This window comes from Gossypium arboreum, chromosome 1, assembly GCF_025698485.1.
Source record: "Gossypium arboreum isolate Shixiya-1 chromosome 1, ASM2569848v2, whole genome shotgun sequence".
In the NCBI taxonomy this organism is placed as follows: Eukaryota; Viridiplantae; Streptophyta; class Magnoliopsida; order Malvales; family Malvaceae; genus Gossypium; species Gossypium arboreum.
The window spans coordinates 5,043,010-5,069,042 of record NC_069070.1 but is presented as its reverse complement, the minus strand read 5'-3'; the positions used below and the strand labels follow the sequence as shown (position 1 = coordinate 5,069,042).

The window sequence follows — 26,033 nt, the reverse complement described above, 5'->3', positions numbered from 1 at the left end:
CAAATTGGGGGAGATTGAGGTTTGCTTGCCAACAGCACACGAAATGAGAAAAGAGTTTAATGTTGGTTGATGCACGTTAGAGTGTCTGTCGACCAGACTAGCCCAGCTGATTAATGTTGTTTGTTTCTGTCTTCTTGTTTTACGACAAAATATTGGGCAGCCTTGGAACATACCCGCTGTTTTCCTGCTCTTTCTAACAAACTTGGACGCTATTTGTATATTTCATCAATTGAATTTGGCATTGGGTTCATTGCTAGCTGGTCAGTGCAGTAAATATTCCATTCGACTACTTAATTAATCAGAGATCTAATAGAATTAGAATCAACTCAATACAAAGCATAATCGATTTGAAAATAGAAATATAATTAAATTTAATTCACATGTAGTTTTGCATAAGATGAAACTTAAAATTGAACACTTAAAATCTTAAAACCTACCAAAACCTCTAATCTTAGATAAAATTTAGCCAAACATTCCAAATTTAATCACGATTTTGAATGATCGAGATACCAACTAGTTTTTTTGTAGGAGTTTTAACTATACTTTTCAATTTTGATCCGAACTTAAAAAGTTAGTTTATTAATTTGAATCTAAATTGATCATAAAATATTAACAATTCAAATCCAACCTAACTTGAAAAAAAAAATGACCCAAATTTAGAATGGCGTGAGTACATAATTTGAATAAAAAAAAGTAAGAAGAATTTGAATCTAATTTGAAAAAGAAAACCGATTGACAAACCTAAATAACTTGAAACTAGAATTACTTAAATTAATCTAATCTAAATTCACTGAATCCAAAATCAACCCAACTTACCTAATTTATCAATGTGGTTTTAATCTTTTAGGTGATGGAGGAGAGTAGCTTTTGGTACACGAAACAATTGATTTTAGTTAAAGAGAAGATGAAATTAGATGACGTCTTCACCATGATTGGAAGATTAAAGAGGATGATGACCTTGTGGCATAATCCAAGAATTGAACTAATATATCATTAACCAATAAACCAAATGCTGGATTGAATATTATTGGTAAAGGAAAATTAAGATCCCAAAGGCAAAGCCAAATTTGGAGCTTTTGGACATCGGATAAGTATCACGTGCATATACATTAATGTGATATACATGAATAGGGTTATGTCATAACTTAAGCGGTAAGAAGATTTGGTATGGGTTAGATCATTGCCTAGTATCCTTTTTCATTTATTAGAAGCATTTGAGGAAAGAGCTTTCCAATGCAAATACGACAATAACCCAACAAGGTCACTATGCTATTCCCCTCCAAATGTTGAACCACACAGGCTCTATTATTTGCCACCCAAGTGCCTTTTCAGAAAAGAAAAGGCTCAAATTCACCCAACCCCAAGTTGGAAATTTTTAATTTCGAGTTTAAGTGGACAACAATTTCTCCCTTTTCCTTTGCCTTTCCCTTTAAGTAAGTTATTCTACCTTATCCAATCCAAGACCCTGTTAAACAAGATTAAGATTATAGTGGGATATTGCTATGCTGCCCCTTTCATTTGGGTCAATTTCAAACTCAAGCTTTTCGGATTGAGTATTTTTAGCTTAGTTCATGTTAATTTCAGGTTGGAGCAATGTTAGTTTTGGAACAATAGATCAAACGAGTCTGGGTTGATTTTTATAGGTTGAATCATATTGAAATTTTAACTTCGAGTCAATATCAACATGCCTATGATTCCATTTATCATTGATGTTAAAAAGTCAAACTATGATTTCGAACAAAAAAAGACGGTAAACAGAGAGTTTTTCAAACCAAATCATATCTTTAAACTATGATTTTAACCTAATCAATCACAAAAGTACTTTCTACTGGAATTACATTTTTATCTTCGTTTAAAGAATCCAACATACACCCAATCTTACAAAACTCCTTTTAACCTTAATGGTATACTCACACAAGTAAAATAGTTAACTAATAAGAGTAGAGAGACATTGATGAGGGGGTGGGGGTCAAAACATGGTATGTCCTTAGGTCCACAGACTTTTTGACAAATCATTCAAAAGAACTAAAAAATTGAAAAAGAAGCACCTTTCCTAATGAATGATGATCTCAATTCACAAATGCAGGGTCTACTCTTCAAATAGCATCACCATATAGCAAAGGCAAAACCAAAACAATCTAATGTTCTAAAACAATGGGTATCCTAAATTTTTTTGACTGTCACCATCCTACTTACATGACCTGAATCTAGGCAAAATATCATTACAAAATACTTGATTTTCTGGGGCAATGCCAAAAAGGGTATCTTCATTTATCGATTAAAATTTTCTTTTAATCCTATCTCACTTGACCCTTAATTCATCTAGTAGCTAACTTGGTGTTACTTCTTTTATTAGTTAAAAAAAAGGAGATTAGACATTCCACTAATAACTCTTCACTGCAAAAGACAAACGCAAGCATCTTTGGGAACCAACATCCTCATGTTTTCCTTTCTTATTGGTGCCACGTGTACCTACATTTTTTTGACACGTAATCTGATAGTTAGACCCGACATTTATATTTGGGGGGTGTGGAACCCATACTGTGTCCCATTCCCATCTAGTGGACTTGCATTGTTTTACGGTTTCGGCCACCAAGCTTCAACTTGGGGCACCTCCTAAATATTATATTCCCATTGTTAAATCTTCTTACTCCACAACCACATGTAACTTCACCAATCATCTTCAATTTTTTAGCTTGTTAGGTAAATTTTTTAAATGGTTAAACTACTTTGTGCTTTCCCATACTTGGTCAAAATAAATCTTAGATAAATTCACTTAAATTTGAGACTTCAAAATTCTCAAAGCTTTTTTTTCTTTTTCTTTTCATTAAGCTAATGTTTTATAGACAACAATTAAACATTTTTTAACCATAAATATTAGTACTTTGTACATAATCATTACTTGAGTTAGAAATTCAAAATAACCATCTCAACCGTATGAGTGTATTTAGTTAGGTGGAAAAGTGAAAAGAAAATAAATTTTAAGTACACTTGAAAGAGAGGGACAATTATTTTTTATTTTAATACATAAAAACCAATCCTTCCAAATTTGAATGATGAGAAGAGAAAAAATAAACGAGAAGTGTATGCTGGTTTAAGATTATATATTTTTCAAATGTTTTATTTTTTATTCATTTCTCAAGTCTATCTAGTAATGGAAAGAAAATTATTTTTGTCCTTACAATTTTTTCATCTTTCTTACCAAACACTACCTATAGAAAGTAAATTATGTTTTCCATCTTTTCATTTTTCCAGCCATTTAATTTTTCATCTTTTCAATTTTTTTTCACTCTATCAAGTAAAGCCTAAAAGCATGCTCTCTCAACTAAGAATTATCACAAAGATCCTATTGAGGTCCGTGTCACATTCATTAGGTCCCAACACACATTACAAAAGACGTTGCCACTAGCTACCAACAACATTGTCCATCGTATCCTAGAAAGGTTGGATTATATTTTGGTAAGACAATTGATATCTCTCTACCTAATAGAACTACTACTCGCGATTTCGGGGATAAATTTGACAACAAACACTTCGCTTATATAAGAGGGATTAAAGACATTTCTACCACTCTTTGCTCTTTAAACTTGCTCATGCAACTCTCGACATTATCATGTGAACATTTTAATTTTATTTTGAAATAAAATAATTTTGCTATACACTAATGATCACCAACTTGAAACCTGGATAAGATCCAAGTTGCCTACCCATGACCTAACTAGGCCCCACCAAATGGATATATGTGAGGCGTACAACGAAAGGACAACCAAGGGAGCTCGCGCTTGCATACACCCGAGAAGTTCACATGTAGGGGCTGCGAGGTCTACCAAGCAACCCAGAACGGTACAGGTGTTCAACATGCCCTATGCTTGCTTAAAATGTTAGTTCTATGAATAGTGGGATCAAGTCTATGAACAATAAAATTAAATTATAAATAGTAATAATATGTATAAATATCTGAATATTCTTTTTAACGAGACAAAAAAAATTACTCTAACAAACTTAATAATCAAAAGCAAAATCACCCCAACTAAAACAAGGGGGTAGATGAAGTAGAATTGGGTGTGGGATAAGGATAAAAGCCAGAATCATCGTCAACTCTTCCCAGTTCCCACTGTCGTTGATATGTCAAAACACATGCCCAGTTCCTAACTCAAATAATAATATAATAATAACAAAGTGACATAATCAAACAGTTTTCCCATTTATCTATCTATAAATTCCACGTAGGACTCAATATCATTCTAGTTTACTCGGATATAAATACCCGCATTTGGGCCCTCGAAAAAACAGAGAACCATAAAAAAGAAAATAAAAATTTGAGTTTCGAAAAATGGAGAAACAGAGCCATACCCAGAAAACTTCATGGACACGAGGCAAGTGTATAGGCAAAGGCTCCTTTGGTACCGTTAGCTTAGCGATCAACGAACTTAATGGCGCCGTTTCCGCGGTCAAGTCCGTCGACTTAGCAACGTGTCTTCCCAGCCAGTTGGAGTCTTTGGAGAATGAAATTCGGATCCTCCGTTCGCTTTCCTCTCCTTACGTCGTTAATTACCTCGGCGATGACGTCTCTCCGGCGAATTCTTTCCGTAATCTTCACGTGGAGTATTTGCCGGGCGGCACCGTTGCTGACGTGGAGATTGTTAAGCGGCGGGCTGCTGACTTGGACGAGAGGCTTTTGCGGTGGCACACGCGGTGCTTGATTTCGGGTTTGAAGTACGTGCACGACGAAGGCATTGTTCACTGTGATGTGAAAGGAAAGAATGTTTTGCTTGGATCGGATTCCAGTTCCGTAAAGCTCGCGGATTTCGGCTCGGCGATTGAGATAAAAAAGGGAAGGTCGCTGATTAAGCCACGTGGAAGCCCTTTATGGATGGCGCCAGAGGTGGTTTGCGGCGAGTATCAAGGGCCGGAGAGCGATATTTGGTCACTAGGATGCACTGTCGTCGAGATGATTACCGGGAAGCCAGCTTGGGAGGATCACGGTTTCGACTCGCTACGTCGAATTGCTTACTCGGAGGAACTCCCCGAGTTGCCGACTCAGTTATCCAAACTTGGTAAGGATTTCGTGGAGAAGTGTTTGAGAAGGGATCCAAATCGAAGGTGGAGCTGCGATCAGCTGCTGCAGCATCCATTTATATCATCGGCATCGCCGCCGAAAATGATAGGAGAATCATCTCCGCGTTGCGTTCTCGATTTCGCCGGGTCGGATTTCGAAGAGGACGAAAACACTGCGAATTTCGAATCGTCGGCGAAGGAGAGGATCAGTAAATTAGCGAATGAAGCAGGGGCAATTTGGGAATCGGATGGTTGGGCGACGGTAAGGAGTTACGCTCGTGAATCACGTGTGAATTGCGAGGAAGGGACAAGTACGGAATATCCGGAGTTGACGAGGACGCATTTGGAAATTTTCAATTGGCGGCAGTGTGGTAAATACGTGCGTCTTAGAGGGCTAAAATCGTCGTTTGGTGGCCAACGGTGCGATCCGTTGGCTGGTTCAAGCTGTCGGTGTTGGCCACAAAAGGAAAAAGTGGAGTTTGCGGTGGAGAAGGGAAAGTTGATATTCTGCAGATTTTGTAATTTATTATTACAATTAATTTTGTGTGATTTCAAATTATTCCTATATATTTTATTGATGTTTTTAAATTACTTCTTTCTTCCTTCATTACTTTTATCCTTTACCTCCACCATTCTTTTTGGTCCAACCTCCAATCGTTGCAACTTAAATTTTCAATCTCCGGTACAACCTGATTGTTGCAATAACAACAACCATCAACTGAATTAATAATAAACTATTCAATATTTAAGCTAGTTATAAACTTACCAAGAGTATATATACATGTTGTTACAGATGCTATTACAGCTCATGATAGAACCTCCACTATTTTGTCTTGATTTTACTGCCTCTAGTACTGATATTCTCTACGAAATTCAGGCCTGCTGGACACATGTCTACGGAACAAGCGGTCATTTCTGTTCTTGGGACTGACGTTCCAAGTGGGTTTTGTATCTGCTAGACATGTGTCCGGGTGACTGCGAGTTCCTTAGATATATGCAAACTGAAACTGTGATAAGTTAAATCCATGAGTTCCTTGAGTACATGCGAACTAAAACTGTAGCAAGCTGGATTGGTGAACTTATCCTTTCTGCGAACTCCTTGAATATATGTGAACTCACATTGTTGTCCTATCGCGATTGGTCTTAAACTTAATATTCTAGTAAAATCTATCCAAATTATATATTAATAATCTAAATCCTGTCTAAAATAATTAATATATTTAAAGATGCTAAAACTCACATCCTCTATATTCAATGAGCTTCAATAAATACTTTTATTTAATGTACATAAAAAAAATCAGACTCTAATGCCTTAAGATATTTTCTAATGCTATGCACATCAAATTCAATATTGGTATCTCCATGTCCATAAAAGACATCATGGAATTCAAACTGTGTTTTTTTTTCTAGGACATTTAGGATGACGTGTAAGACTTAAAAAATCTTATGCATCAAAATCCTCTATCATTTGTCTCCTAGTTATATTTATTATTAAAGCTGAAGCTAGTAAGGATTTAGGGTTAGTGTTGTATTGACGGCTACTTTTTGGTCATTGAGAAAGACACCTAAAAGATGGCATCTGTTCAATGCACAAGTTGCTGTGTGGGATATAACACAAACTCCATTACTTTAATTTCATATTTCACAATTTTGATTAAACAAATTAAATATCAATTGCATTTTACAGATTCTTATCCTTTTAACAATATGCTTGGTTCTATTAGTCAATGTTGAATCAATGTTGTCAATTTTTCCATTTTGTTTTAGCATTCATATGTATTAATATGATGTGTTTTACTATATTATTTTGAATTTATTAATATTTATTAATTCTTTTCTTATAATATAATTTCATCATACATTTTAGACTTTAAAAAAATTCAATTTTATCTTTAAACTGAAATAACGTTTTGTGGAGTGCGACTTGTATTTTTTTTTTTAAACTAGAATTAAAGTAGAGGCGACGTTGTGATCAGAAATCACGTGACGTCACAATAACGCGAAGAAGTTTGAAGTGAATACAAAACAGAGACAACGTCCTAACAACGCGACACAGGATGTCATCACAACAGATGACGTCCCAACGATGCGACCCATGACGTTGTGGCGATGCAACGAATTCTATCTCAAAACAACTGCGTAATTAGACTTTTAGCAAGATTATTTTTCCCAGTAAAATTCTGATTATACCAGTGATATTTTAGTCTAATTAGAACTCTAATCTTAACCTATAAAAGGAGGGCTTTAGTAACCCTAGAATAACATCTTCATCATCATAATACAACATTAGAGAGAAAATTAAGAGAGAGCTTTAAGGAAATTTTGTATTTTAGACAAAGAGTTTTGTTTTCGAGGTTAGAGTTTGTTTTAAATTTCTCCATCTTGTACTCTTCGATTATTTGCTCATTAGTGAAATCTTCTTTTCTCCGTGATTTTTTATCCTCTTCATTGGAGGAGTTTTTTCACGTAAATTTGTGTGCTCAATTTTCTCTATTCCTTCTTTTTCTTTGTTTATACAGGTCAATCCCCAAAACGTTCTAATGAAATCACTCAATAAGTTTAACTATCAATTCGGATTTGACATGAGTTATTTTTATTAATCATGTATAAAGTAATAAATATTTTTATACACCTCATATTCAACCTAACATTTAATATCAAGATTAAGTGAAAAAATAATCAAAAAAGTTAGAAAACCAACTTAGATTTTGACCAAAAGTTGAGCACATCCGGTTGAATCAACCCTTCAATTTAAAATTTCACAATTGATTAAAAAAAAAAAGCATAAATTGGCATTTACATATTCTTATCCATTAAGATATCTTGGGTTGATAAGAAACAATTGTAATGAAAGATTAACAAAATAAAGAAAGAAAATGACCCAATTTTGCTTAGAAAAATGAAGGAATTTTGATTCTCTAAAATCTTTTCAAGGTCATATGGTAAGCTACCAAGAAGTCGTTCAACACTTTTTCTAGAAATTTAGATATATTTGCTCTTCATAGTCTCTCCTACAAGATTATTAATTTGTCAACAAACGACATGGAAAAGTTTCAAATGTGAAACCACAAACTAATCCGACAAGTTCTTAGGATGCTATGCTACATTCCTTCCTTGGTTTGGATTCTCATTCCCAATTCGAAGCTTCCCACGAATTTGCCATGTTTTTTCTTTCTTTTGGAAGATTCAATGTACTCCGTAGAAACAGCATACTTTATGAAAAAAAAAACTGTAGTAGGATTAAAGAGGGTATAGGACAGAGACAAATATAACCCCATTATAGATGACTCAATTAAATGGTAAAATTATTGATTGAGTCTTAGTTGGATTGGTATTGATTGGGTTCGAGTGCGCTGAAGCGCATTATCCTCCTATTTAAAAATTTAGGAGGAATTATAGATAATTTTAAATATTATATAAAAAACAAAAATGATAAGAACGAGGATTTTGTTGATAATTATATGTCTCCATGTTGAGGCTTCTAGAATAAAATTAAGGGGAAGAAAGGTACGCGGAATGGAGGTTTCCTATGATCACATTTGCATTGAAAATGAAAATTATTAATTTCTTTTTCTTCTAGGTACAATTTATTAATTTCTATATCATGGAAGTTTTCAAATATATTTCTTCTAATTTTCATCCTTTAAATAAAATTTTAATTATGTTATTAGTCCTTGTACTTTATAGAAGTTGTGAATTTAATTTTTATACTTTAATTTACTCATTTTTAATTTTGTACTTTTCAAATTTTGAAATTTCAGTCCTTATCAAAAGATTTTTTTTTTTGTATTCTTTATATCTATTTTGTACAACTTTCAAGATTTGTGACCACTCTTTTCAACAATGTTACCTCCAAAGTTCGAAATCGTGTCTCTCCTTATGAATGCAATGTGCCATTTCGAAAAACATATAGACCAATGTTTTCAGAACCGATCAAGCCATCGGTGTCTGATTTGATTGATCCAACTGACAGGGCCGAAGCCAGGGGGGCTGGCATGGGCCCCGGCCCCCCCTAAAATGTAAATTTGCTATTTTGGCCCTTAAAATTTTTTAAAAATTTTAAATCAGTAAAGGTAAAATTGTACTTTGGCTCCCCTAAAATTATAAAAATTCGATTTAATCCTTTACAAATTATAAAGATATAAACTATAAAAAATTAAAATTTATTCGGCACCCCTAAATATTTATTCTGGCTTCGCCCCTGCCAACTGATCCAACCATCAATCTAACCAATTCATTCTCTAATAATATAAAATAATAATAATTAAAAAACAGTTTAAAATAATAAACTTAACAAGAAAGTTGGACCTGACTGCAAATCTATAAAATACATTTAAGCCCGTCTATCTATTTTAAGCCCATAATACTAATGGTAATAAACCCTAGAAGAATAATGTCAACTACTCAGCCTTACTTTCCTATTTTCCCTTTGCCGTAGTTGTTGTTCATTAGTTTTTTTTCTTCTTAATTTTCCTATTTTTCTATCTATTTTAAGCCCATAACCAAATAATAATAATTTTAAACCCTAGAAAATTATATGATTTGTGCATAAAAGAGAGGAATGGGTTAACGGAAATGTACGTGAGTACGTGAATATATACAAAAAAAATGTATGTGAGTATGAAAATGTGAAATGTGAGATATGAGAATATAAAAGGTGTAAATTATTACATAAATGGGTTAACAAAATTTTATTGGTAATAGTGAATCAGGTGTGAAATTTTATTTAAATCATTTCTAAGCCCATGTAAGCTTAGTAGAAATGTTAGGATATGATTGGCATGCCAATTAAGATCATATGTATATGATTTTCATCGTAGTTCGATACTGGTGATATGTGGATTCGGAGTTCTGTAATGATACCCTTGGTCGAGCATTTGTTGTTGACCATTGGGCTCATATGATCTGGAATTTTGTTGTCTCAAACATTCCACTTTATATTTATGGGAGTATGTGTATCTCATAATATCCAAGTCTTATTTTATTATAATTACAGTGGACATAAATCTAAAATTTGTCAAATACGATAGAAAGAAATAATGAAATATGTATTTTATAAGGAAATCTAGAGGCCATAAGTTATAAGTGGATTAAAGCAAACTTATAAGAGATTATAAAATTCAAGCATGAAATGAACTCTAAGGGATTAAGGATGACATTACAATAGGCCATGTTAAAAGTAAGTTAATAATAAAGACATATGAATTTAAGTAGATGAAGAATGAATTCTAAAGGCTAATTTAATTGCTCAAAATAAAAATTGAGTACAAGGAATATGTAAATTTGTATTTAAATTATCTATCTAATAGTGTTAATGATAGAGTTATTTGGTAATGAAAGTAATAAGTCTTTAATATGAGTAAATCGTTTCATGAGACAAGGTAAGTTGAGTATGAGTTTAACACATTAATGGTTTAAAACACGTAGGTAAAGAATTCGACGAAAAGTTTAAAGTCCGAGCTTGGGAGCTTCACATTACCCCTCGTTAAAGGATGTTATGTATGTATAATGTTTGTAATGGTATGAGAATTCTGACTGGACATAAAGATTCAGTTTTGAATAATATTTGAAAAATCGAATTGTAACTTGAATTCTAGTACCCTATAGGTGAAAGCTTTGACCGCCTAAGTAGGGGCGGAGCCAGGGGGCTGGCATGGGCCCCGACCCCCCTAAAATATAAAATTATTATTTTAGTCCTTAAACTTTTTTAAAAATTTTAAATTAATTACGGTAAAATTGCACTTTGGCCCCCCTAAAATTATAAAAATTTAATTTAATTTTTTACAAATTATAAATATATAAACTATAAAAAATTAAAATTTCATCCGGCCTCCCCCTAAAAAAATTTTCTGGCTTCACCCCTGTGCCTAAGCGGCAACTTGATGATGATATTACTTAATTTCTTAAAAATCCTTTAAAGATTTGAATAACTTTTAACAAATTAAATAATATTTTTATATTTTGCAGGTTACTAAATTCTTTTTATTCAAATGAACACTAAGATTTTTTAACTTTGTTTTGAAAAACATAAAATTACAAAAATGTTTTCAAGTTTAAAATTTATTAAATAAATCAAAAGCATTTGTTTCATTAAAACTCTGATAGTAACTTTCATTTATACGGTACATCAAGACGGGTGAGGGGTATTATAGATGAAGATGGTCGAGTTTATGGTTATAAAGACTGACCCGACAGAGTATTGTGTCGTTGCCGCAGATACCGAAATTTTTTGCAAGGGGGAACCTATTAGAAGAGAAGATGAGGATAGGTTGGATGAAGTTGGTTATGATTATGTGGGTGGCATTAGGAAGCAAATATTCGTGAGTTGGTGGAATTGCCATTAAGGCATCCTCAACTTTTCAAATCAATCGGTGTTAAGCCACCTAAAGGATTCTGCTTTACGGTCCTCCGGGTTCTGGCAAGACATTAATAGGCAGAGTTGTTGCTAATGAGACCGGAGCTTTCTTCTTTTGTATTAATGGACCGGAAATTTGTCCAAAATTGGCGGGAGAGAGTGGAAGCAACCTTAGGAAGGCTTTTGAAGAAGCTGAGAAGAATGCTCCATCTATCTTTATGGATGAGATTGATTCGACTGCTCCTAAGCGTGAGAAGACCAATGGTAAGTCGAGTGGAGGATCGTTTCATAGCTTTTGACTCTCATGGATGGATTGAAATCAAGGGCTCATGTGATTGTTATTGGAGCTACTAATTGTCCAAATAGCATTGATCCTGCTTTGAGAAGAGTCGGCTGGTTTGATAAGGAGATAGACATTGGTGTTCCGTATGAAGTCGGTCGTCTTGAAGTGCTTCGCATCCATACCAAGAACATGAAGCTTTCCGATGAGGTTGATCTAGAACGGATTGCAAAAGACACGCAAGGTAATGTCGGTGCCGACCTTGCTGCTTTATGCACAGAAGCTGCGCTGCAATGCATCAGAGAGAAGATGGATGTGATTGACTTGGAGGATGATTCCATTGATGCGGACATACTTAACTCAATGGCGGTTACAAACGAGCATTTCCAAACTACAGATGGAACTAGCAATCCCTCTGCTCTACGTGAAACAGTAAGTGATTTACTTTCCTTTGAACTGTCATTGTCAACTGTGCTAAATTGGGTGCTTGATTTGGTGACTCAGGTGGTTGAAGTGCCTAATGTGAGCTAGGAGGAGATTGGACGCCTTGAGAAGGTTAAACGAGAACTTCAAGAGGTATTTATCATTACTTCATCACTTTGTAGCCTTAACTATTTCTTAATTTGTCTTCAAGCTTGTCGCCAAAACTTTTGTTTGAGTGTTTCTTTTTGTTGTGGCAGACGGTGCAATATCCAGTGGAGCACCCAGAGAAGTTTGAGAAATTCGATATGTCACCTTCAAAAGGGGTCCTTTTCTACGGTCCTCACGGATGAGGTAAAATTCTCTTCGCAAAGGCTATTGCAAATGAATGCCAAGCAAACTTCATCAGTGTCAAAGTCCCTGAACTGCTCACCATGTGGTTCGGTGAGAGCGAAGGCAATGTTAGAGAAGTATTTGACAAGGCCCGACAGTCAGCACCTCGATTCCATTGCTACACAGGTCGTTTATCTGCTCCATCAATGACTTGTATCTTATATGCATATGTTTTGGGGATATTTGTACCTCGTTTGATGACATTATGTAATTGGTGCAGAGAGGAAGAAGCGTTGGGGACGCAGATGGAGCAGCTGATAGGGTTCTCAACCAACTTCTAACTGATATGGATGGCATGTCAGCCAAAAAGATTGTCGACCTTATCGATTAACAGACCCGACATTATCGACCTGCCACTTTTACGGCCTGGAAGGCTCGACCAGTTAATCTACATTCCTCTTCCAGACGTCATAAGACCTCAATGGTATCTTGTTGAAGTTTAAAGTAGACGGTTTTTGTTGTTGAAATTACACGTTCTAAAATCGGCCAGAAAGTCTTAATATAGAAAAATGAGATTAGTTGCATTGGGCATGTGAGCTGGCTGGCCTTTCCCCAATCTTTCTATTAGTACACACTCTTTACACAGCTCCACAATCTCTCTTTTAATCCTCACACAGCCAGAAAACACAAGCCTCCTCATTGTAAAGAAAAAAGAAAACACCAAAATCTTCAACCACCAAAACAGGTAGCTATTCAAAGCCTCTTCGTGTCTCTGTAAGTCTTTTTATCCTACAAATCTTATTTTATATATATATATAACTTTTCTTATTCCTCAGCGAGAAAATACTTTTTCTGGGTTCTTGAAATCGAGGATCATTACGTGATGTTTTAGATTTGGGCTGCCATTTTCATCATATTATTCGCCATGTTTATATTCATTTCCATCGAATACATTTTGTTCTCTCTGATTTTGATTTTCTTCTTCTTAGCCATTCCCCTTCCTAAAATTTGTCTCTTTTTTTTGGATTTGTTATTTTTCATGTTTTTGAATTTAAATTCTCTATTTCTAATTTCAGAATTTTTAAAAATCTTCTTATTTGATTTAAAAGTTAAAATTTAATCAATATTGAGATGAAAAGTTTGATTTAATGGAGTGGAAAAGAAATCAATTGAATCATTTGTTTAATTATTAAAAGTGTTTAAATTTGGTTAAAATCAAATTAATAGGTCGAATTGATCTAATTTGGTTAATAGATAAGTTATTTAATCTAGTTCGGTTGGAAGTCAGTTAAAAGTTTTTTGGACTTTTGGTTAAAACTGTTAATTCAATTTGAAATCGAGTAATTAACCCAACTAAATAAATAATACTATATATTATAAGTATTAGGCTATTATTAATTCGGTTAATTCGGATAGTTCACTCAAATGAATATTATCAAAAAAAAAATTATATATAATATATTTGTTTTAATTAGAAAAACATAACATATAAAATCTGGTTTATTCGGTTGACCGATCGAATTAATCGAAATATTTCGATTCAATTAAATTTTTTGATTAAAAAATTTAATTAATATTAATTCGATTATGTTAGATTAACCGTTTAAAATCACCTAACCATAACCGCAAGTTGAGGTTATAGTGGCCTCACCTGAGAACACAAGTTAATGGTTTGGGGATACCCTATTTTTATGCACACAAAAAGTATCATAATCACATGCATTTGGAACATTTGATTCAATAATTGATGTAGGATTGATGAATAGACGGGGAATCATACAACTGGTATTTGCACTATTTCTTTGAACACAGGTATTTTGTACCTGATTCATCATCATTTATTTTCAAAAGAATGGCAAAATCTTCGGTAAGAAATCAATCCCTTCCTTGATCTAAATCTAGATTTTTCTGTAAAATATGAAATTAGCTTTACATAGACATGTCAATTAGGCGGTTCAGATCATTTTTGAATCATTTTAATTTGTATTAAATCAGTTTGGGCAATTTGTCATTGGAATTTTTCAAATAACGTCATATTAAGTTCAAATAATTTTGGGTTTCGATCATTTTTGTTTGTTTGTTTTGGTTGCATGGGTTCGAGTCGTTGAGTTTTTACTATCAAACCGGGTTGATTTTGTATGATCTATATTCTTTTACCTTGTGTTTCATTTTCTAATGGAGGTTTATGCATAGTTTCCTCTGCTTTTAGGCTATTAACCTAGAGATAAATTTCAGTATTTGCTCATCAATTCTAGTGACAAAAGTAAACAACATAAGCATTTTGATAGGAATAATCAATACAATATCTACTTGTATTCTGGACGAAATAGAAATCCGTAGGCAACACTTGATGCAGTCAGTTGTAATCAGTCACTTGATGCATAGTTGCCTTGCTTGCCAAGTAACTGTCGAAATCAACCACAATGAACTAAGCACTGCCATGGGTAATACACGTGCGCACATGCAAAAAAAACTGAACAATTTGGTAGGCAATATGTCCTAGAAATACCACCCCACGAAGAAAAATCACAATCTCGAGTTATCTCATTATCATTGTACAGTGAAGATCTCTACTGGTTGCATAATTTTGTTTTCTTCTCTTTCCAGGCTCAGCTAACTAGAAGTATGAAGAGAATAGAATCCAGAAAGTCACATTCATGGTGGTGGGATAGCCACAGCAGCCCCAAGAACTCAAAGTGGCTTGCAGAAAATCTCGAGGGTGAGTAAGATGCTGCTGTATATATGTTATATATATATATATATATATATTATGATGGTGGTGATCTTGCTATGGTTAAAGAAGCAAATATTAGTACAAGATAAAAGCGCGGTAGTATGATATTAGCCAAAGCACTGATTTTGTTTGTACCCTCATGAAGGATTTTGTTTCTGAAATGATTTGAATTGCTTAAATGTCGAACGAGAAAATATAACAGTAAGATTGCTGACTACAGAAATGGACCGTAGAGTCAAACATATGCTGAAGCTGATTGAAGAAGACGGGGACTCCTTTGCGAAAAAGGCCGAGATGTATTATCAGAAGAGGCCAGAACTTGTATCTCAGGTTGAGGGGTTCTACCGCATGTATCGTTCTTTGGCGGAGCGTCATGATCTTCTGACGGCAGAGTGGAGGAAGAATATTCTGTCGGACCTTCAATCACAGGATTCCGGCATCTCCGACGTCAGCTCTGATCTTCCCTCTATTTGTACCTCCCCTGATCAAAGGCCAAGACGTCGTAAATCCCACCAACTAGCAGCTGGTGGGAGCAGTTCTGATGTGCGTCCGAAAGGAGATAAGCCATCTTCTCCAACAGATTCTGAACCGGAATCTGAGGATTCATCGATAAATATTCACTCGGTTTTATCAGGGAATGAGGATGATCAAGAGGTGAGTGGGCATATGGTTTTATTGGAGATTGAGCTCCACGAAGCGAAAGAGAAGCTACTGATGCTAGAGGATGAGAACACTGATCTTCTTGCTAGAATTAGAGAACACGAAGAGCGAGCAAAAACAGCGAACTCGGCATTAGGACTTCAAAACAAGATTGGTGCATTGGAGAAAGAAAATGAACATGAAGATAGCAAGATGGAGGCATTGTTGGAAGAGTTGAGAATTGCTAAAGAAATGCTAGAGGGTTCCGAGAAAGAAATCGCTACTTTGAAGCTTGAAAAGAAGCAGCTTGATGATAAAATTCAAGATTTGCACGGTCAAATCGATACGGCTCAAAGGGAGATAATGACATGGAAAACCAAACTGGATACGGAGAAACAAGAGGTCTCCAAGCTGCAGGAAAGACTTGCTATGGCAAAGAATAGTTTATCAGACAGGGATCACGAGATTCATTATTTAAAGAAAGCCGTATCCGATGCAGAGCACAAGAATTTTCCCAAAAAAGCTAATACCAATGCTGAAATGTCAAGATCGTCCGAGGAACAGATTTGTTTGGAAGAACGGCTGAGAGGATGGGAATCATGTGGCCACTCCTTGGAGGAGGAGATCCGAAAAACTGCGAATGAAAAAAGAGAATCAGAGGAGAGTCTTCAAAGTGAAATTGAAGTGTTGAAACTGGAGATTGCTAAGAGAAGTGATTGCATTGAAGTTTTACATGATAACCTTGAGTATGTAAAATCAGAGAGAGATGAGCTTAAGGGTTATATCATTTCACTCAAGGCCAAGGTTAATTCGAAGGAAGACCGGATTGTTCGAATGAAGAAGCATCTACACCACTTATATATGGAACATGTGAAGGTAACTGCTGAAGCCGAAGGAGCACACAGATTGGTGGATGAGTTGCTATCGAAAGGCAAGGAACTTGAGGATGAAATTGAGCAGCAAAGAACCATGATACTCGAGCGAGATGAAGAGAAACGAGAAGCTATAAGGCAGCTTTGCTTCTCCCTCGAGCATTACAGGTACGAGAATCGTGCGCTTCGGCAAGCAGTTATCGATCACAAGAGAATTCCGGTTTTGACAACATAAAATATTATTATGAAAAAGGATATGAAGTTGCTTCAATTTGAAGTTGGAAATGTTTGAATAGTTTTCCCTGTTACCTTAGCATAGTGCATGCTTGAAAAAGATCAATCAGCATCCTAAGTTATACTATTGATTTAAGTCTTGTAACTAAAGTAAGATTTATGTCATAATCTGGTCTATGATGCAAGTATTCTTACAAGCTTAAGTACCTATAAAATTATGCATATACATTCAATACATCTTGATGAGTAATCTTCTAATTGTCCATCAGCTTTGTTATACATATATATTTATATTGTAAATTGAATTAGTGGGAATAGCGTTGTAATATACATATAGATTTTGTTCTAAACTCGAAAACCTAACTCAATTAATTCGAATCAAGATTGATTTAACTTGATTTTATTATAAAAAGTTAATAATCTCAACCCATCTAATACAAACCCTAATTGAACCAAACTCAACATAATTTGAATAACTTAAAGTAATTTGATCCCAAAAAATTTAGGGTATTATATCACTAGTCACTAAAATATTACTAATTTTCATTTTAGCCACTTAACTAAAAAAAGTTACAATTTGGCTCATGAATTAGTCGAAAGTTTTCATTTAAGTCATTAAACTATTCAAGAGTTTTTATTTAAGTCACTGGGCTGTTAAGTTTTTTTTTTAAAAGTTCCAACAGTCATTCAACATTAGTACAGTGGATTAGTAACATATCTTAAATCCCAATCAATCTGACAATCAGTGTCAGATATCGAGAAAAAAGTTGTTTAAATTTTAGTTCGTAGATTCATGACGTCCAAAAATATTTTATGAAAAAAACTGAACCATTAAAGAGAAGGAGGAAGAGAGCTTTCGATTGGTGTAGGCAGTGCGAACACAGAAAGTTATATAGCGTCGATTTTAAAAATCCAATTACTTAAATGAAAATTATTGAATAGTTCAGTGGCCAAATTACCACTTCTTTTAGTTAAGTGACCAAAACAAAAAAACTTACTCATAATTTAGTGACTAATAATGCAGTTTACCCAAAATTAACCCAATCAATTAGAACCCAAATTTGATTTTATCATAAAAAGTCAATAACTTGAATCCGAACAGATCCAAACTCAAATCCATTTGAACTTGAATCGATTTGAATAAATATCTTAAAATGATCCTATCTAAAGAAGCAAACTTGAATGATTTAAACTCGAAATGATTTGAACCCAAAATCAATTTTAATCGAAATAATTTAAAAACTTTTTAAAATCTGGATTGATTTGATGACACAGCTAGATGGCATGTTGCAAGTTGTCTCATATTCCCCTTGTTATATGCCATAGTTCAACAAGTTTCCCTAGTCTTTAGGGAACTAATTTATGACCTAAAGATGGTGATGGGAAGCATGGACCCTGTGGAAATTTAGGGCATCCCTGAAGGTAAAGCTGCCTACAATATCTTTCAAGTCCTATGCCAGCTATTGCATGCCTCTTGGGTGTGTTTCTTTTTCTTTATATAGCATCTGAAATATTAACCCCCCAAGTCATGCAGTAAATTCAAGTTTTCAAAAAGGGTAATTTATATTTTAGGTCACTTAATTTAGCATCAATTTTCATTTAAGTCACCAACCTTGAATTCATTAAATTACATACTGCACTTATATTATTAAAGTTATGACTTATATCACCCATTATAAGCATTATACTAAATAACTAACTTAAATAATCTAGATGAGAATCTACAAATAAGTTATACATGAGAAAGCTCGAACCTGTGTGCTCAAAGTATCTGAATCTAAGCCTTGATAATATAACCAACATCTAGTTCGATGCTATAATTTGATTAAATCAAAAGATTATAACATAAATGAAAATTGATGTTAAGTTTAAACACCTAACATATAAATTACCCTTAGAAAAAGGCTTAGAGGAGAATAAAGAGATTCAACTACCCCCGAAAACAAAACCTTGCCATTTCACATAATTTCTATTTCCTCTACCTCAATAATAATAGCCTTTATATTTATATAAGTAACAATAAGGACTTCATTGAGAGATTAACCATGTTTTTAAATATTTAGCAAAAAACCCAACAAAGTTAAGATCTGTGAGAACAAATCCTCATAGACCCAACTTCTTTTTTCTCTATCTAAAAGCAATACAGAGGCAGGTGTATGCGTCACTTATGGATTTAATTCATGTACTTTTTTAATCATTTTTAGTTATTGTATCTTTTAAATTTCGAAATCTCAATTTTGAGTCTATTTCTAAAATTTTACGTGGCAAAATATTATCACATATACAATATCATAAGAACTTACTATTTCTATGTAATACATGAGAGAAAAATAATGTTATTTTAGTCAATGAATTTAAAGGTTGTCATTTGGATTAAAATTAAAATTTTGAAATTCGAAAAGTATAGAAACTAAAAATTATCAAATCGGATAACAATGAATTGCATCCACAATTAACGAGATCAACTGTAAAATTTGACTCATTGTATTTAACTATAACCGTTTGGTTAAAGACTAAAGTTTTTTCAAAAATTTGTAAAATTAGGGTATAAAAATTAAATTCATAATTTATACATAATATAAGGACTAATAACAAAATTTGACAAAAAAATATAGTAACTATGTTAAAAGACAAAAGAACTTATTCTGGTAAGCTGTAATAATCAACACTTTCTTTAATTTTGCACTGTCAGCATCCTTCACCGTCCTTCATTGATTCACCCCCTTTTCTTACCCTTGAGAATCAAGCAAACTCCAGCCAATTGCAGCTCAATGTAAACAATGAACTTTACAAATAGTAAGTAGCTAAAGATCTTGGACCTATGGATTTCCAATGTTCCAATTGAAGTCTAACACCTGGATGATTAAGGGTTTGAAGGGAAAGCTCTAGAAATGGAAGTTGGCAATTTGCAATCAATCTTCGGTTGGAACAATTGGATCGAGAATCAATTTAAAAATAAATTAAACTGATTTTTGAATCAATCAATTGGAACTAGTAAAAAAAACTAAAAATTAAAATAAAGTATTGACAGTTAAAAGAATTTATAAATTTTAATTATTTATTCAATCATCATTGAATCGATAATTAAATCAAGAATTAATGATCTAATCAATTTAACCATTGTAATTTCTTGTCTCACAAATACTAAATCCTAGTTTTAGGCCATACGGCCATACTAATGTTTAAAACATGGAATAATCTGTTTGCTAAAATATCTACTTTCCCAATTAAACTATGTTGAAAAATAAAAGTGAAATTGAGATTTTATTCTTTTTTATTGAAAATTTGAGATTTAGTCCATATACTTTAATTTAACATAATTTAATATTTATATTTTTATAATTTTATTAGCTTTTTTATAATTAGGAATAAGGATGAAGTTGTTAGGGATTGAACCTAAGCTATCATGCCACAACAATATAAATACTCTTTTCATGTATAATAATTTTGAAAACGAATAAAAAACTTTAATAGGAATAGTTAATGGTGCCAATAGTTTGGACTAACTAAAAATATTCTAAAAGTAAAAGTACTGAATTAAAGTATAGGGACTATATCGCAGACTTTTAGCATAATAGATGGACCAAAATTGAAAATAAACAAATTTCAATATAATATGTACGGATTATAATGAATTAAACAATAGGAGAGGTAAAATTTGACCAGAATTTAATGGTGCACCTAACATGGCTTGTAAAGGACACCTACAAAGCAGTAGCCACTTAAACTTTGGTGCCAGCAAAGCTCAACCAAATCTCTTTGCTACATTCTCTATATATAGGCGAGGATTGTATTAAATTGAGTTTTCACGTTATTTTTATTTTTTTAATAGAATAATTAAATTAGATTTTTTTTTAAAATTTTTAGTATTTTTAGTTAAATTTATTTTTAAAAAAATTAAAATAAAAAATAAAAAATTTGATTTATCATGCTTATATTAAAAGAAATAAAAATAATTTAGAATCATAATTTAATGCAATTCCTTGTTATATATACAATATATAAAATTGCAAATAGCAAAGCACAGAATGGGGCATTTTGTAAAGTGTTCCACTCATCAGGCTTAGGTAAAGTGCAACTAAGCATATTATATAGCTTGCTTCAAAAGTAATAAAATAATATATAGATATAAAAGGTGAGAGAGATTATAGCAAAAAAGAACATCCATATATTCTCTCATCATCCTTTGATGAAATCTGAAAAAAATGCCACGCGAAGACGATGAAACGGAGCTCCGCCACTCGGTCGGCGTCATCGGGGGTCTCAAGAAACAATTGGAGGCTGTTGTGGCTGCAAATGAGACATTGATGAAGGAAAACCAAGAACTAAAACAAGAGGTGGGTCGTTTGAGAGCACAAATCAGTGCTCTTAAGGCACATGACAATGAGAGGAAATCATTGCTTTGGAAGAAGTTGCATAGTAACCCTGACGACCGCAATACGGGATCGTCGGGTTTTGTGGATTCAGAAAATGGATACCCGAAGCCGAGTTTTCACGAGTTGGCTATGAGGAAAGATAGGCAATTGGAAGCACCAAAACCACCACCACCATCATCAAGGTCTCATCAAAAGGAAGTGACTGAAAACAAAGCTAAAATCCCGGCACTGGCACCGGCACCACCACCATTGCCAACGAAGTTGTTAGCTGGTTCGAGATCAGTCCGGCGCGTACCCGAAGTCGGGGAGCTTTACCGTTCTCTAACGAGGAAAGATGCCAACATTGAAAACAAAAGCAACATGACAACAACCCCATTGCTTGCATTCACTAGGAACATGATTGGCGAAATCGAAAACCGATCAACATATGTTTCAGCTGTAAGTATACATCATCACTTCTAAATTCAAAACCCACATTTCTTTTGGCTTTATTGGTAAATTGACCCTTGAACCATACCCCAATTCTCAGGGTTTTTTTTGTCAGCAATGATACTTAAACTATCAATTTTATCTCAATTTTGTGACAAAATTGATAGTTTAGATATAATTTCTAACAAAAAGAAACTTTAAGGACTAGTTTGAGAATTGAGGTATAGCTATTTTAGCCTTTAATCAAAAAGAAAAATTGCATTTTTAACTCCTCTAAAAATTTTAATAACTCAATTTAAACTTTTTTAACACAAGTTTTCTAGTTTCAACCCTCGAAATTTTGTATTTTTATCTCGAACCCTAAACGAGATCCCCGGCTTATGCATGTTTTTCAATTGAGGAACAGATCAAATCCGACGTGGAGAAACAAAAGGAGTTCATAAATTTCTTAATCTCAGAGGTCCAATCTGCAACGTTCAAAGACATAACAGCTGTGGAAGGATTTGTGAAATGGTTAGATGGAGAGCTATCATCCCTTGTTGATGAAAGGGCCGTTCTGAAGCATTTCCCACAGTGGCCGGAGAGAAAAGCCGACGCCATGAGAGAAGCTGCTTTTAGCTACAGAGACTTGAAGAACCTTGAAGCTGAAGTGACGTCGTTTAAGGTCAATCCCAAAGAGTCTTTTAATTCAGAGCTTAAAAAGATGCAAGCATTGCAAGACAGGCGAGCATGTATAAACTGAATTTCTTGGGTTGAATTCGATTTTAGTCCATCTAACATACTCGAATTTGGTATTTAGTCCACCTAATTTGATCACTCTACTTTTATAACATCATTAGTTAGTCCAAATAGTACTTTAATGGCAAACAGTTAAGAGCAAATGATTTTCTGGACTAACTAATCATGTTATAAAAAAGGATAAAGCAATATTTAATCTATGATATTTTTCACTTTAGTCCTTGAGTTTTTTATATCACCTTAATGACATGGCACTATGAGATTATACAACATTATCACATTGATCTTTTTAGAAAAAATCTTTTATAGTTTCTATAATTTTTACTCTTTTTTTTTAGATTTTATGTAACTTTTTCAAAACTTAGGTGATAACGTGATATTCTAAGAGGATATCATGTCATCACACCATAATAAATTCAAGTTTAAGGATCAAATTAGAAAAAAGCTACCTAGATCTGTGACTAAAGTGAACTAAGAAAATGTTTAAGAATAAAATTGAAAAAAGTTACCAAATTCATTTGTAGGTTGCTTTATCACCTATCAAATGTAGATGAGACAAAATAAAGTGACAGGACTAAATCTCAAAATCAAGCATAGTAAAAGGACCAAAACTGAAATTTGACTGATTCCTTACTATAACTTGATATGTTGAATGAGTGGTATAAATTAATGCATGATGGTTGTTTTTTGGACTAAAATTTTTCAGGTTGGAACAAAGTGTGAATAACATAGAAAGGGTAAGAGAGAGCAGTGGGAAAAGATACAGAGAATTGCAGATCCCATGGGAATGGATGTTGGATACAGGTTTTATTGGTCAGGTTGGTACATCCTATACTTTATATGACTTTAATTTCAAAAACTGACCAATATTTTTTTCTCATTTTACCTAATATTCAACTAAAGAGTGCATTTAAAGGGATCATCAAATTTATGAAATTAACCTTGCTAACCAAACGCTAAAAATTCATGTTAATTCATCATGTAATAGTTTAGGGTTTAGAGTTTAGATTTAAGTTTGTGAATTAGAGTTTTGACGTTATATCATTTTGGGATCTCTTATCTAGATTTAATAGTTGAGTTTAAATTATTTTAGATTTTTATTTAAATTATTTCGAGTTTAGATTATTTAAGTTTGTCAATTGAATTTTTTAAGTAGAATCATTTTAAATTTGTCATTTAGGTTTGTTATGGAGATAATATCAAGGGGCGAACCGGGGCTTTGGCCTCACTTTAACTAAATGATGCTAGGGATGAATTTATCAATTCATCCATTGAAGATGTTTTTAAGTTAATCAATTCAAGTCTTAAAATTTTTGGATCATTTCGGGTTTTGGTTGGTTTTGAGTTGAAGTCATTTGAGTTTGTTAATCTTGGCTCATTTTGGATTTTACCACTGTAGTTAGATGGTTAAATTTAGATGATTTTAAGTTACTTATTTAAATCATTTTAGATTTGAATAGTTAAGAGTTTGTTGGTTGGGTTTTTGTGGTTATATCATTTCAAGTTTGATATATGGAAGGGGCAAGAGCTTTGTCCCCACCTTGATTATATGGTATAATTCCCTTTTTAGTCCCTCTTGAAATGAAGAGCTCAATTTTAATCCCTTTTAGCTTTGGCTAGATGAAAAGAATGCATTTTTGGCCCCTCCAAATAATTATTTATTCAATTTAGACTAATTTAAAACAAAAATTTTCAGCTTTATCCCTTTTTTTTTTTTAATTTTATCCCGTTCCCTCACTATAAAATTCCTATCTTCATCCCTGGTTTGACAATTGTATTCCGATGTCAAGTTGGAATTTAGATCAACATATCCAGCGAAGATATAATACACCAAAAACAATCCATGATTTTGCCTGCAAATTTTTGCAGATGAAATTCAGCTCATTGAAGCTAGCCCAAGAATACATGAAAAGGACAGCTAAAGAACTGCAATCCAATGAATGCTCTCAAGTAAACAATCTCTTGCTTCAAGGAGTTCGATTTGCATACAGAGTTCACCAGGTAACCCATCATTTCGTCTTAAAAAAAAGGGCTTAATTGCATCAGACATCCACCAAATGTTACCCTAATTCTAAATTAGTCTATAAATTTCAAAACATTCTAATTGGGTCATAAAAATATCAGTATTGCATCAACCAAGTATTTCTGTGAATTTAGCCGTAAATTTAGGTGGAAAATGCTAATTAGATCTATCATGAAGCATATTTAAAATATATAAATCGATATTGTATTGTAAATATATGTATTCTTATCGCCAAGGGCAAAACTAGAATTTTCTTTTTGGGGAGAGCAAAATTAAATTATAAAATTTTAAGAGCTAAAATGTAATTTTATTATTTTTTTATAAAGATTAAACTATAATTTTATCATTTTTGAAAATCAATGTGTATTTTTATCATATATTAACTTATAACTGTACTAATTCGAAAGGTTTTAAAGGAGAATTTTCTCATTTGAGGGAGGGGAGCAAGGCCCTGCTTGCCCCTACCTTACACATAAACAGTTTAGATCTAATGTGTTTAAAAGATAAATGAAAATTGTGTCAAAATTTAGAAGGGCTATTTTTATAATAAATTGTTCGTGTAGTAGATGCACAAGTGTTTACAATTTAATTAACGTGCTTTAAATATGCTTTTATATCATATTAGAGTTATAATTTAACACCTAAGCTAATGAATTACCGAAAGAACATAATTGATATAATATTAATACTTTGAGAATTAACTCAATCAGAAAGTTTTGAAGTTTAGGACCAATTTAAAATTTAGGCCATGGTTTGAGCACATCCAATACATTTAATCTGTAAAAATTAGTATCTTAAGAATCAAACATGTAATCAAACCAATTAGACTATCAATTTCCGATTTAATAAATTCAACAATATTTAATTAAAATTATAAATTATAAAAAAACCCATAATCTGTTGAAAAGTAATTCTTTTTATCTCAATTTTTATTTATTTATTATCGATCTATAATGATTTGCTCTAATTTCAGTTCGCAGGTGGGTTTGATGCAGACACCATTCGAGCATTCGAAGATTTAAAGAAGATCAGCAACATTCATAGTAACCCTAAACAATAGCCTGAGACAAATGGAAATGCTTTGTTTAAAATATCCTCTAAGTTGATCTACTTTTATAGATTTGAAATTTAGCTTTTCTATTTTATTTAATTTAATTTTTTTATTTTTCGGATTTCAAAATTTAAGTCTAATTACTAATATCGTTAAAATTCTTCTGTTAATTCTGTTGATGTGACATTTTAAAATAAGAAAATACTTAATTGATAATCATGTAACAGAAAATGGCGTTATAATAAACTTGAATTTAACAGAAAAATTTTAATGATATTAACAATGAAAACGTATATTTTCAAATCCGAAAAATATAGGGATTAAATTCTTTAAAATAAAATTAAGAGACTAAATTCCAAATGTATAAAAAGTATAGAGACTTGAATCACATATTAACTAAATGTTTTTTTTTAATTGGTTGTTAATTAGCCTTTAAAAGAATACTTAGTAATAGAATTATTCAATATCTGCAATTTGTTTAGTTTATACAT

At 33.0% G+C, this 26,033-nt stretch overlaps 3 protein-coding genes and 1 pseudogene across 5 annotated transcripts; all 4 read left to right on the top strand.

The window, feature by feature from the left end:
* Positions 1-4,193: 4,193 nt before the first annotated feature.
* LOC108481579 (mitogen-activated protein kinase kinase kinase 18) lies at positions 4,194-7,523 on the top strand. The gene has a single exon (XM_017784691.2). The coding sequence runs from the start codon at positions 4,334-4,336 to the stop codon at positions 5,783-5,785; it is 1,452 nt and encodes a 483-aa protein (XP_017640180.1). The 5' UTR covers positions 4,194-4,333; the 3' UTR covers positions 5,786-7,523.
* Positions 7,524-11,210: 3,687 nt separating this feature from the next.
* LOC108481578 (cell division cycle protein 48 homolog) lies at positions 11,211-12,949 on the top strand (annotated as a pseudogene).
* LOC108482612 (protein NETWORKED 4B-like) lies at positions 12,897-17,160 on the top strand. Of its 3 annotated transcripts, none has more exons than XM_053025884.1 (4): positions 12,897-13,220; positions 14,200-14,313; positions 15,054-15,165; positions 15,401-17,160. In XM_053025884.1, exons 2-4 carry the CDS (start codon positions 14,299-14,301, stop codon positions 16,924-16,926), a joined length of 1,653 nt encoding a protein of 550 aa, XP_052881844.1. In that variant the 5' UTR covers positions 12,897-13,220; positions 14,200-14,298; the 3' UTR covers positions 16,927-17,160. The 3 variants fall into 3 exon arrangements, with proteins under 3 accessions (XP_052881844.1, XP_052881871.1, XP_017641227.1); XM_017785738.2 differs by having other exon boundaries at positions 12,932-13,220; positions 14,259-14,313; XM_053025911.1 differs by lacking the exon at positions 14,200-14,313.
* Positions 17,161-20,951: 3,791 nt separating this feature from the next.
* Positions 20,952-25,712, top strand: LOC108482217 (protein CHUP1, chloroplastic). The gene is made up of 5 exons (XM_017785329.2): positions 20,952-21,739; positions 22,137-22,453; positions 23,175-23,286; positions 24,338-24,469; positions 25,465-25,712. The coding sequence occupies exons 1-5, from the start codon at positions 21,131-21,133 to the stop codon at positions 25,549-25,551; spliced, it is 1,257 nt and encodes a 418-aa protein (XP_017640818.1). The 5' UTR covers positions 20,952-21,130; the 3' UTR covers positions 25,552-25,712.
* The last annotated feature ends 321 nt before the right edge of the window (positions 25,713-26,033 follow it).

Coding starts and splice junctions, on each gene's coding strand:
- LOC108482217 (XM_017785329.2), top strand. CDS start 21,131: ATGCCACGCGAAGACGATGAAACGGAGCTCCGCCACTCGGTCGGCGTC. Junction 23,287..24,337: donor ATACAGGTTTTATTGGTCAG/GTTGGTACATCC, acceptor AAATTTTTGCAG/ATGAAATTCAGCTCATTGAA. Junction 24,470..25,464: donor TTGCATACAGAGTTCACCAG/GTAACCCATCAT, acceptor CTCTAATTTCAG/TTCGCAGGTGGGTTTGATGC.
- LOC108481579 (XM_017784691.2), top strand. CDS start 4,334: ATGGAGAAACAGAGCCATACCCAGAAAACTTCATGGACACGAGGCAAG.
- LOC108482612 (XM_053025884.1), top strand. Junction 15,166..15,400: donor GCTTGCAGAAAATCTCGAGG/GTGAGTAAGATG, acceptor TGCTGACTACAG/AAATGGACCGTAGAGTCAAA.